Here is a 12,100-nt window from a genome sequence, read left to right on the forward strand (position 1 = left end):
AAGAATGTTTAAAGCATACTTGCGTTGAGAAATAATAATACCTGAGCTGGACTGAGCAACCTCAATACCTAGAAAGTATTTTAATCTGCCAAGGTCTTTAGTCTGGAAATGCTGAAAGAGATGTTGCTTCAAGTTAGTGATACCATCTTGATCATTGCCGGTGATAACTATATCGTCAACATAACCACCAAATAAATACACAGATTTGGTTCAGAATGGCGATAAATCAGCTCCACTACGAATCATGTCAAACTCCTGAATAACTGTGCTAAACTTTCCGAACCGGGCTTGAGGGGATTGTTTCAAACCATAGAGTGACTTGCGCAATCAACATACAAGGCTACTAGACTCCCCCTGAGCAACAAAACCAAGTGGTTGCTCCATATAAACTTCTTCCTCAAGATCACCATGCAGAAAAGCATTCTTAATATCCAACTGATAAAGAAGCCAATGACGAACAGCAGCCATAGAGAGAAAAAGACGGACTGATGCTATTTTAGCCACGAGAGAGAAAGTGTCACTATAATCAAGCCCAAATATCTGTGTATATCCTTTGGCAACAAGGCGAGCCTTCAGCCGATCAACCTGACTATCTGGACCAACTTTGACTGTATAAACCCAACGACAACCTACAGTAGATTTACCTGCAGGAAGGGAAACAAGCTCCCAAGTACCACTCGTATGTAAAGCAGGCATCTCATCAATCATAGCATGTTTCCATCCTGAATGGGAAAGTGCTTCACCTGTAGTCTTAGGAATGAAAATAGAGGACAAAGATGATACAAAAGCATAATGGAGCAATGACAAACGATGATAACTCAAGAAAGTATAATGTGGGTTAGCATTACGAGTGGATCTTATACCTTTTTGAAGTGCAACTGATTGACTAAGAGGTCCGCAGTAGGGGAAGCGTCAGGCGCAGGACATGAATCCTCTGGGACTGATACTGGACATGGGCGGCAGTGATAAGTCAAAAGTGGTGGCACTGTAGCTGGAGATGGAGAAGTAACTGTAGATTCCTCAAAGATTGGTGTGGGTAAGACTGAAGGTATAGGTAAAACCTCAGAGATATTAAGATGATCAGAAGATGTATAGTAAGGTTGAGATTCAAAGAATGTGACATCAGCGGACATAAGGTAGCAACCCATATCAGGTGAATAGCATTGATACCCTTTTTGAACTCTAGAGTAACCAAGGAAGACACATTTGAGAGCACGAGGGGCTAATTTATCTTTTCCTGGAGCTAAGTTATGAACAAAACATGTCCCAAAAACACGAGGGGGGATAGAGTAGAGATGTGATTGAAGAAATACTATGGAATCGGGAACCTTATTCTGGATTGAAGATGATGGCATTCTGTTAATAAGATAGCAAGATGCGAGGACCACATCGCCCTAAAAACGTAGTGGAACATGGGATTCAATGAGAAGAGTGCGAGCAGTCTCAATGAGATGCCTATTTTTTCTCTCTGCTATACCGTTCTGCTGAGAGGTGTATGGACATGATGTTTGGTGAATGATTTCTTGATGAGTCATAAACTCCTGAAACTGGGAGGATAAGTATTCTAAGGCATTATCACCATGAAAAGCACGAATAGAAACACCAAATTGATTTTATATTTCAGCACAAAAACTTTTGAATATGGAGAATAAACTCGGAACGATCTTTCATTAAGTAAACCCAAGTACATCTTGAAAAATCATCGATGAAAGTAACAAAGTAACGAAATTCTAAGGGTGAACTGACTCTACTAGGACCCCAACTATCGGAATGAACTAATGAGAAAATAGACTCTGAGCGACTCTCAATACTACGTGAAAATGTAGCACAGGTGTGTTTACTAAGTTGACATGACTCACAATCTAATGTGGATAGACTAGACAAACTAGGCACATCTTTTGTAGCTTGGATAGACTAGGATGTCCCAAACGTTTGTGAATAAGGTTGGGAGGATCTATAGCAGAGCATGCTGTGAAGGAATTTGAAGAGGTAAGATGGTAAAAGCCTTGTGATTCATGTCCTATGCCAATTGTTTGTCCCGTTTTGCGGTCCTGCATTAGAAAAGAATCATTAAAAAAAGTTATACTACAATCAAGGGCACGTGTCAAACGACTAACACATGTAAGATTAAAAGGACAACCAGGACATAAAGAACAGAGTTTAGAGTGACAGAAGATAGGGGTTTGGCTAGTCCAACTCCTGTTGGCTCTGTTCGAATTTCATTAGCTAAAGTAATAGCTGGAAGAGATTGTGAATAAACAATATCAGACAAAAGTGATTTATTACCAGAAATATGATCAGAAGCACCTGAGTCCACAACTCATGATCCAAAGCTAGGAGATTGTGCGATTGAGGCTATTGGTAGAAATATATGCTTACTTGCTTGATACTGAAGATACTCATTATATTCCTTGCCAGATAAATACACCCGTTGATTAGACTGAGCAAAATGAGCATTTTTAGTTGGTCGACCATGTAAAGAATAGCATATTCCACGAGTATGTCCAAGCATATTACAATAACTACACTTAGGTCGAGAATAACATATGCCACGAGTATGTCCAAACCTTTTACAATAACTACACTTAGGACGCGATCTTCCAAATCGACCTTCCCCTCATCGATTCTTCATGGACTGTGACGTTTGATTTTCGGATCTTCTCATTAAGGGCTCAGATTTAATCATAGGACTTGAAATTCCAATTTCAATATTTTTGGAGCCAAAAAATATCATGCCCAAACGATATCTTGGGAATTTGACATGAAAATACCAAGAAACAGTTCTGGAAATCTGGAAATTTGAACTTGCAGGTTTTTTGTTTTCGCCGGAACCCTAATTCCGATGGCCGGAATTTTTCAAAAGTCGCCGGAATCTAAACAAAAAAATAAGTGGTCGGATCGGAATAGAACGGCGACCGCAACAAAAAAGGAACCACTCAAAAAAAATTTAACCGGAGAAGTTTCATGCGCTGGCATGTGATTGATGTTGCCGAATTTCCGGCAGGCGCATGGGAGGGCGTGGAGGGTGATTTTCCAGTGGTGTTGGTCGGGTTTGTGTCGCCTGAGCTTTCCGATCCTCTTGGTGGTGGTGTATTTTTCACACAACCCACAAAATAAAAAATGGCACAAATCAGTCACCGAAATTGACGACGGTGACTAGTTTTTTTTTTTTTCCTAAAGTTTCTCACCAACTCTTTGATACCATGTGAGAATTAATAGAGAAAATATTATTGAAAATTGTGTCTCTAAATTATTACATTGAGACCCTATTTATAGACACTACATTCCAATCCAATTCTCTAACAGGTCTCCTACCCCAAAACTCACAAGCTTATGTATTGCCAATTACATCTACTAATTCTCCTATTTCCCCCTATATATTTTGTTTACACCCAAAAAAAGAAAAAAAACTACGACAATTCAACCTAATTATCTGGATGGGATTGCTAGTATCTTCAAAATGTCTTGAGTTCCTCTCCTTCCAAACTGTCCACCAAACGCAAGCAGGGATCACCTGCCACCAGTCCTCTTTACTGCTTCTTCCCCACATTCTTCCAGTTGCTGAGAAGCTCCAACATAGATTTGGGCATAACCCATTTTATCCTCAATACACTAAAGAACATGTGAAACAGATTTATGGTTGTCTTGCAATGAACGAAAAGGTGCTCATTACTTTCACCTTCCTGTCCACACAATAGACACCTTGAACAAATCGGAAGACCTCTTCTTTGTAATTTATCTTTTGTTAGGCATGCTTTCCTTACCACCAACCGAACAAAACATGATACCTTTGGTGGAACTTTGACTTTCCAAATAAGCTTCCAAGGTCAAGACACATTTTGATAACTTATGTGGTCCATGTTGTAGTAGACAGACTTGACTCAAAATTCTCCTTTCCCGTCCAACCTCCATTTGAGTTTGTCTCAGTACACAGTAGTTCCTCTAAAAGTACCCAGGAGCTGAAGCATTGGGGTAAGACTCAATTTTCCAACCTTCACTCGAGACTTGATCATCTTTAGCATTTTTTTGGAGGCTTAACAAACATAGAACAGGTAGCGTAGACTTCAAACTGGGACCACCAACCCATTGATTCTCCCAAAATTCAGTCTTGCTTCCATTATCCACTGTGATCTCCACTTTGTCCCAGAAAACTTGCCACTGATTCTCCAGATACCACAACCGTAGGGGCCTTTGACTCCTTTTGTAATCCATTGATTTTCCATTCCATATTTCTCCAATATGAAATTTCCCCATAGTGCTAAATCCTCCATGTTGAACCTCCATCGCCATTTTTGGAGAAGACTTATTATGCAGACACGGATTCTTAATGCACATACCACCCTACTTCTTGCTTAAGGTTGGTACTTCCCATTTCACCAGGTTGATGCTTCTGTTCACTTTGTTGCCTTGCCAAAGAAAACCACTCCTCAACCTGTCTTAACTTTTTTTAACTCCCTTAAGAATTGGAAAAAACAGACATCATATAAGTGGGAAGAGCATCCAACACTGAGTTGATAAATTTAGTCTTCCTCAGGACAAATATTGTGTTTTCCACCTTGCAGCTTTTTATCACATCTTGTGAATGAGCTATGGTATTCGACATTTAGTAAGTTATGCAATACGCTCCAACTGCTCTCCAATCTATAGTAGCACTAAGCAAAGAATAGTGGAACAGACTGGACAACAGAAAAGTTAAATGACTTTGCAACAGGTTGAATATTATATTGATTATATGAATTTCTGTGAACCCTTTTCTATACTGAAATTCACTTATGTGAAATAACCTTTTGAGAAAGCATATCCGGTCCCAAGTAGGGACAAACCAGGAGTGTGTTGCAGATTGGTGTCTAGGATAAAAGTTGACAAATTATGACGACATCAATACTAACAAGTTTGGAATTAGGTGCAGATTGATTAATTAAGTGATACTTTAATTGTTTATACAGAAGAGTCAACCAAAATGCATGAAAATTAATCTTTTTAATGAGATGGGAGCGCTAAATAAAAATCACTACAATCCATTGATACTAAAAGCTACTCAAGTGAAAACTACTGTAAACTAAATGGAGCAGATACCTTCTTGGCGTCAATTTGACTTTCCAAAACTCGTGGAGACAAAGTTCTAGCTAATGAAGTTGATCTCGACCAGTCAAAGATTGATGCCTGACCCCTTAGAATCCGCCTTAGATGCTCCTGGAAATTTATAAAAGTTTTACAATGTACCAGTCAATCAAACATTAATCTAAAGCTAACAAATTGGCACATGTAACATGAGATTTGAAAGCTTAAATTGATGATCCATTCTATTACAGAATAGGAGACGTCAATGTCTTTGAGATGATACGAGACAATATTTTGATTATAACTGAGAAATACCCGAGGGTCAGTTATGCACAGTTCAAAGCTCAGAGTTGAAGGCTTAAACTGATGTTCCATTCAACTAAAAATAGGAGCCGGTCGATGGCTTTGAGAAGAGATTAGACAATCTTTTTTTTAATAAACAAGAAATATCCGAAGGTCAGGTATGCAGGGTTTGAAGCTCAGTACATAATGGGCCTACTCTTCTACCTTTCTCCACTTAAATACCAGGCGGCTCTCATATGAAACAGGATTCGAACCCATAGAGGGCGCCTAATCCATATATCACGGACTATGCATCTTACCACTAGACCAAAGCCTTGGAAGCAAGGATTTTAGAAAAAAAATTGTCATTAGGCTACGATGACCTTTTCTCAGACGTACTGGGATACTTTAACATGGGCTCATGGAAGCCTTTGATGAGTTCCACCCTTCTCTGTCCAGACCCCCACCCGCCTTGGAAGCAAGGATTTTAGAAAAAAAATTGTCATTAGGCTACGATGACCTTTTCTCAGACGTACTGGGATACTTTAACATGGGCTCATGGAAGCCTTTGATGAGTTCCACCCTTCTCTGTCCAGACCCCCACCCCCACCCCCACCCCCACCCCCCTCCTCCAGCGCCGGTACAACAGTCCAACAGCCGAAGCTCGGTCTTCAGCCGCAACCGCAGCTCGGTCGCCAGCAGCCGCAGATCCATCTCAGCAGCGAAATCCCCCGGCAGCAAGTCGACGCGGGGCTTGGTTGCCGGCTTGGTCTACAAGCGAAATCTGGTGACTTCTAACCTTTGCTTATTTCATTCTTCATTCTGCATTCTTTCATTCTTCGTATTATACTAGTAATTGAGTATAGTTTGGTTGCTGGAGTACTTCTTTGAATTTGTGTGAGCCTTGTATTACTTGCTGCTGCTTTGCTATTACCATCGTTTATGTCTTTATATCTTTATATTATCTTTATATTCTCTTATACTCTCATCTAGTTGTGGCTGTGGGCAGTAATGGGTGGATAGGGTCATGTCCGAGGGGGTTGGGGCGGGGGGCCGTGGTGGGGGCGGGGGATGAGGAAAGGGCGGGAGTGGGAGGGAGGCCAAGGTTTGGCCGCGGGGGAGTAGTGGAGGGCGTGCGGGTAGTGACGGTAGGCTGAGGGTTGGGTCTTGGAATATAGGGACACTGCAGGGCAAGTCCATAGAGCTTGTGAAGACCCTTAGGAAGAGGAGGATCAACATTGCGTGTGTTCAGGAGACCAAGTGGGTAGGGTCTAAGGCTAGGGATGTCGATGGTTACAAGCTGTGGTACTCTGGGAGCGAGAGGCGTAGGAATGGAGTTGGCATCTTAGTGGATGAAGAGCTTAAAGGTCAGGTAGTAGAGGTGAAGAGGATCAACGATAGGTTGATGACTATTAAGTTGGTCATTCGGGGGTTTACCCTGAACGTGTGTAGTGCCTATGCGCCGCAAATGGGATCGGAGGGGGAGGAGAAGATGCGGTTTTGGGAGGCTTTGGAGGAGGTGGTGAGAGGCGTGCCTAGCTCGGAAAAGATTGTTGTAGCAGGAGATTTCAACGGGCACATCGGGGCGCTACCGGGAGGCTTTGGTGATGTGCATGGTGGTTTTGGTTTTGGGGAGAGAAATGAAGAGGGGGCTACCCTATTGGAGTTTGCGAGGTCCTTTGGGCTGGTGGTGGTGAACTCGGGCTTCCCGAAGGACGAGCACCTGATCACCTTTCGAAGCGCGGTAGCCAGGACCCAAATTGACTTTTTGTTGCTTAGGAAAGGGGATAGGGCGTGGTGTAAGGACTGTAAGGTCATCCCGAGTGAGAATCTTTCGACCCAGCATAGGCTCTTGGTTATGGATTTGGGTATAAAGAAGAATAGAAAGAGGAGGAGTAGGGAGTGTAGACCTAGAATTAAGTGGGGCGGCTTGACGTCAGTGAATGCGTGGGAGATAGGGGAGAAGTTGGCGGGAATGGGGGTGTAGGAGTGTAGGGGAGACGTGGATAGTATGTGGGATAGGGCGGCTAGGTGCATCAGAGAGAATGCAAGTAAGGTGTTGGGGGTTTCTAGGGGCCGGGCCGGGCACCATCAGGGGGATTGGTGGTGGAATAAAGAGGTGGAGAAGAAAGTGGGGACCAAGAAAGGGGCGTATGCCAAGTTGGTGGAGAGTAAGGACGAAGAGGAGAAGCGGGTAAACAGGAAAGAGTACAAGCTAGCGAGGAAGGAGGCTAAGTCAGCAGTCACGGCAGCTAAGACGGCCGCCTTTGAGAGCCTGTATGCAGGGTTGCAGGGGAAGGGAGGGGAGAAAAAGTTGTTTAGACTCGCTAAGGCTAGGGAGAGGAAGGGTCGTGACCTCGATCAGGTGAGGTGCATTAAGGGGGAGGACGGTAGAGTGTTGGTGGAGGACGGCCACATTAAGAATAGATGGCAGTCGTACTTTCATAGGCTCTTGAATGACAAAGGGGATAGAGCTATTGTGCTAGGGGAACTGGAGCACTCAGAGGAGTGTCGGGATTTTAGCTATTGTAGACGTTTTAAGGTAGAAGAGGTTAGACAGGCTGTTCGCAGAATGCGAAGGGGTAGGGCGACGGGGCCGGATGAGATACCGGTCGAGTTTTGAAAGTTCGTTGGAGAGGCTGGTCTTAGGTGGTTGACGGGATTGTTTAATGAAATCTTCAAGACGGCAAAGATGCCCGAGGCTTGGAGGTGGAGCACCATGATACCTCTCTATAAGAATAAGGGGGACATCCAGAGTTGCAACAACTATAGGGAGATTAAGTTATTGAGTCACTCTATGAAGATCTGGGAGAGAGTGGTCGAGGTGAGGCTGAGACGGATAGTGTCTATTTCAGAAAACCAGTTTGGATTTATGCCTGGCCGCTCGACGACGGAGGCAATTCACCTGGTACGGAGGTTGGTGGAACAGTATAGGGAGAGGAAGAAGGACCTGCACATGGTATTTATCGACCTGGAGAAGGCCTATGACAAAGTCCCCAGGGAGGTGCTTTGGAGATGCTTGGAGGTGAGTGGAGTACCGCTGGCATATATCAGAGCAATCAAGGATATGTATGATGGAGCGAAAACTAAGGTGAGGACGGCGGGAGGAGATTCAGAGCATTTCACGGTCCGGACAGGGTTGCATCAGGGATCTACTCTTAGTCCCTTTTTGTTTGCAGTGGTGATGGATGTGTTGACGCGGCGTATTCAAGGGGAGGTGCCGTGGTGTATGCCTTTTGCAGACGATGTAGTTCTGATAGATGAGACTCGAGGGGGTGTGAGTGACAAATTAGAGGTGTGGAGGCAAACCCTTGAGTCTAAAGGGTTCAGGGTGAGCAGAAGCAAGACAGAGTATGTGGAATGCAAGTTTAATGACGTAAGGCGGGAGAATGAGGTAGTAGTGAAGCTGGAATCACAGGAGGTAGGTAAGAGGGAGAGTTTCAAGTATCTCGGGTCCGTGATCCAGAGTAACGGTGAGATTGACGAGGATGTCTCGCACCGTATTGGGGCGAGATGGATGAAGTGGAAGCTCGCGTCGGGGGTGCTGTGTGATAAGAAGGTGCCGCCTAAGCTTAAAGGCAAATTCTACAGGGCGATAGTCCGTCCGGCCATGTTGTATGGAGCGGAGTGTTGGCCAGTTAAGAACTCCCACATCCAAAAGATGAGGGTGGCAGAAATGCGGATGTTGCGCTGGATGTGTGGGCTGACTAGAGGGGAAAGAGTTCGGAATGAGAACATCCGGGAGAAGGTTGGTGTGACACCAGTGGAGTGCAAGATGCGGGAAGCCCGGTTGAGATGGTTCGGACACGTGAAGAGGAGGGGCATGGATGCCCCGGTCCGTAGGTGTGAGAGGCTAGCGTTGGATGGGTTTAAGCGGGGTAGGGGTAGGCCGAAGAAGTACTGGGGTGAGGTGATTAGGCGAGACATGGAGCAGTTACAGCTCACCGAGGACATGACCCTAGATAGGAAGGTCTGGAGGACGCGAATCAGGGCAGTGGACTAGGGCCAGTCTGAGTCTCTAGTATAGGGAACTACTTGGTGGGGGTTTATTCCTGTTAGGAGTCCGTGTCCCATGTTTTATTATGAATCTGTGTGCTTTCCTCTGTTTTATATTACTTATGGGTGCCGTATTTATGTTATGTAATCTTGTAACCTTGTGTTGTGCTTTACTATGTGTTTGTGAGGTACCGCGTGTCTTGAGCCGGGGGTCTATCGGAAACAGTCTTTCTACTTCTTCAGAGGTAGAGGTATGGACTGCGTACATCCTACCCCCCAGACCCCACCAGGTGGGAATACACTGGGTTTGTTGTTGTTGTTGTTGTTGGAATAGTCTAGCAAAAGCAAAAGTTTATGGAGGAGCAATGTTTGGAATTGTATGATGCATTTGGCTTGAAGGAAATACGAGAATATTATTGGACAAGAATGTGTCTCCAGCCTATGTGTAGGTAGACAATTCTTCTGGCATACCAGAGAAAGATCTTTACTTCAGCTAGGATCATTCGGACTTCAGAGCTTATAGGTGACAGGATCTTCAGGGAGATTGAGAGGCACCTCTGTTGGTACTGGCCTTATCTACTACCACCTAATCTTCCCTGCATTTGGTACCTGAGAACTATTCCTCTACAGCTCTGACATGCTATACATACAAGTCGACCACTGTCTTCACAGTCCTGGATAGGATCAGAATCTTATACATGGGATAGTCTGTCACTTGAGCATTCGCACCATCTGACTCGGAACCAAAATTTGGGAAGGAAGCAATTTGTAAGTTCGACTCAAATTGACTTAAGATTTTGATTGGAAATGACTTGTGCTACAATATTACTGACAATCAAGGGAAAAATTAACTCTTAACACATAACTGTGCATTCATCCATGAGCAGTGTCAGCCAGAGTTACCATTACGATTAAATCAGCGAAATTGTGACGGAAAATGACGAGGGTTTCAAACTTGACAACAGAGATCAAAGGGGTTGGTGTGAATTCACTGGAGTCAACTTTCCAATTCGTCTAATTCCATAAGAGATGATTTCAGTCTAATATAGTAATATTGCATAGTTGAAAGAGTAAACTCTGCCTTTAAAACAAACTAGAAAAATATCTAAAAAGAGCTTCTTCTCCAAATCAGATAATGTCATTTATCAAAGCAAAATACATCTGCAGCAGAGAAGTGGTGTACAATGAAGAAATGAATACCAATGTAAATAGTAGATACTCAAAACTCACCAGCAAATGCGAAAAATCAAGCTCCTTGTGTGTGACTGAAAATTCTATGTCGAATGGGGCAATCTGGAAGGCATCTTAAGTTAGAATCCTGCAGTTATGACAAGAACTAGGAATTTCAAAAGCAAGCAAGAGAAACCACCTGCTCCCTCAGAATGAGAAGATGCTTTATTAGGAAAAGTTGTGCATCCATTGATGACGATCTTTTGCCAATAAGTTTGCTAGCTTTCTGAAGGAATTAAATGTTCAGCAATAACAAACAGCAGATTGAACAAAAAATATGAATGAGACAACATTACAAATTTCACAGCATTATCAGCAGAACAGTCAAATACATGAACTTCAACTGAAGAAACTTACTTGAATGGATAACGAGCAGAATTCTACAACTTCCTGAGAAAGAAAAACAGGAAATTAGGATCCAGAAACATTTGGCTGCGATTAGAAGGGGCACTGATAGCAAAAGTAACTGCTTACCTGAGCTAATCCAGTAAAAACTGCTGATTCTAGAGAACAGTACAGTTTTGATAGACATGATATGGTTTTCTCCAGGGGAGGATACCAGGTTCCGGAAACATCTTGGTTTTGTTCAGTCTGCACCAAATTTAAAATAAGGAAGCAGAGAATATGGTGCAAAATAACCAGAAAAAAAATTAAAAAAAATCAAACAACGGGACATAGAATATAGTGCAAAATCGCAGAGAATCATGTTTACAGCAAAGAGGCAGGGAAAAATATCTGCAAAAAACAAATTCAAGTTACATAAATCAGCACAAATTAACTTATTTTCTTCTGAAACAATTTATTGACATACACTAAGTCTTTGAGAAGGTTGCTAAGGCAACACACTTGACCTATTGATAATAAATAACCAATAAAAAGATCTATAGTCTATACTAACAGAAATCCTAAAACTCCATCTTAGAAGAAATAAGAACTGTAAAATACAAACTCCATCAGCCCTCTAATTTTCAAATTTTACACCTTGAAACTTTAATATAGCTTGCTTCACACTGTACAACAAATGTCATCCAACTAGAATCACAGGTTAAGAAAAGTCAGTTCCCAACCTTAAGCAAGATACTGATTACAGAACCTCCATATATCAAACTGCAACCTCCATAAGAGGATGCAAACTTCTCCATCAAAAATTACAAAGACCAGGACAAAAAAAGAAGATAAAGATAAAAGCCATCTTAGCTCTTATTTCCTCTAAAGATATATGTTAAAAAATTCAACTGAAGATCCGTCACAAGACAAAGAGTCGGCACTTACAGATGGTGACCCCAGTTCTGCTGAAACAGATTGCTCCAACTTTTTAGGATAATCCAGATCCTCATCTGAAGGAAGGTAATTTGCAATCTGAAAACAAAGCAGGGAAAGAAGGCAGACCAAATTATTTGCAGAGCACTGCAACTTGTGAGTAATTTCTAGCATAGAAACCAAACATACATGTGCACTTCTTACTCCAGTTATCCCAACTTACAGGGTCTAATATCCTTCTGTTATCAAACCCAACTTATCATATTCCCTA

At 42.7% G+C, this 12,100-nt stretch overlaps 1 protein-coding gene across 2 annotated transcripts in view; it reads right to left on the reverse strand.

The window, feature by feature from the left end:
• LOC107849277 (conserved oligomeric Golgi complex subunit 3) overlaps nt 1-12,100 on the reverse strand; it is a 52,137-nt gene that overhangs the window by 17,765 nt on the left and 22,272 nt on the right. Inside the window, exons 17-22 of one of the 2 annotated variants that reach the window (XM_047400858.1) lie at nt 11,842-11,928; nt 11,044-11,160; nt 10,927-10,959; nt 10,709-10,795; nt 10,570-10,632; nt 5,077-5,193 (exon numbers count right to left, since the gene is read on the reverse strand). In XM_047400858.1, coding sequence (XP_047256814.1) covers nt 11,073-11,160; nt 11,842-11,928 — 175 coding nt within the window. In that variant the 3' untranslated portion in view covers nt 5,077-5,193; nt 10,570-10,632; nt 10,709-10,795; nt 10,927-10,959; nt 11,044-11,072. Of the gene's footprint in view, nt 1-5,076; nt 5,194-9,301; nt 9,316-10,569; nt 10,633-10,708; nt 10,796-10,926; nt 10,960-11,043; nt 11,161-11,841; nt 11,929-12,100 lie in introns of those variants that run through there. The other variant, XM_047400869.1, reaches the window with a different exon arrangement.

This window comes from Capsicum annuum, chromosome 1 (genome assembly GCF_002878395.1).
Source record: "Capsicum annuum cultivar UCD-10X-F1 chromosome 1, UCD10Xv1.1, whole genome shotgun sequence".
NCBI classification, from domain to species: Eukaryota; Viridiplantae; Streptophyta; class Magnoliopsida; order Solanales; family Solanaceae; genus Capsicum; species Capsicum annuum.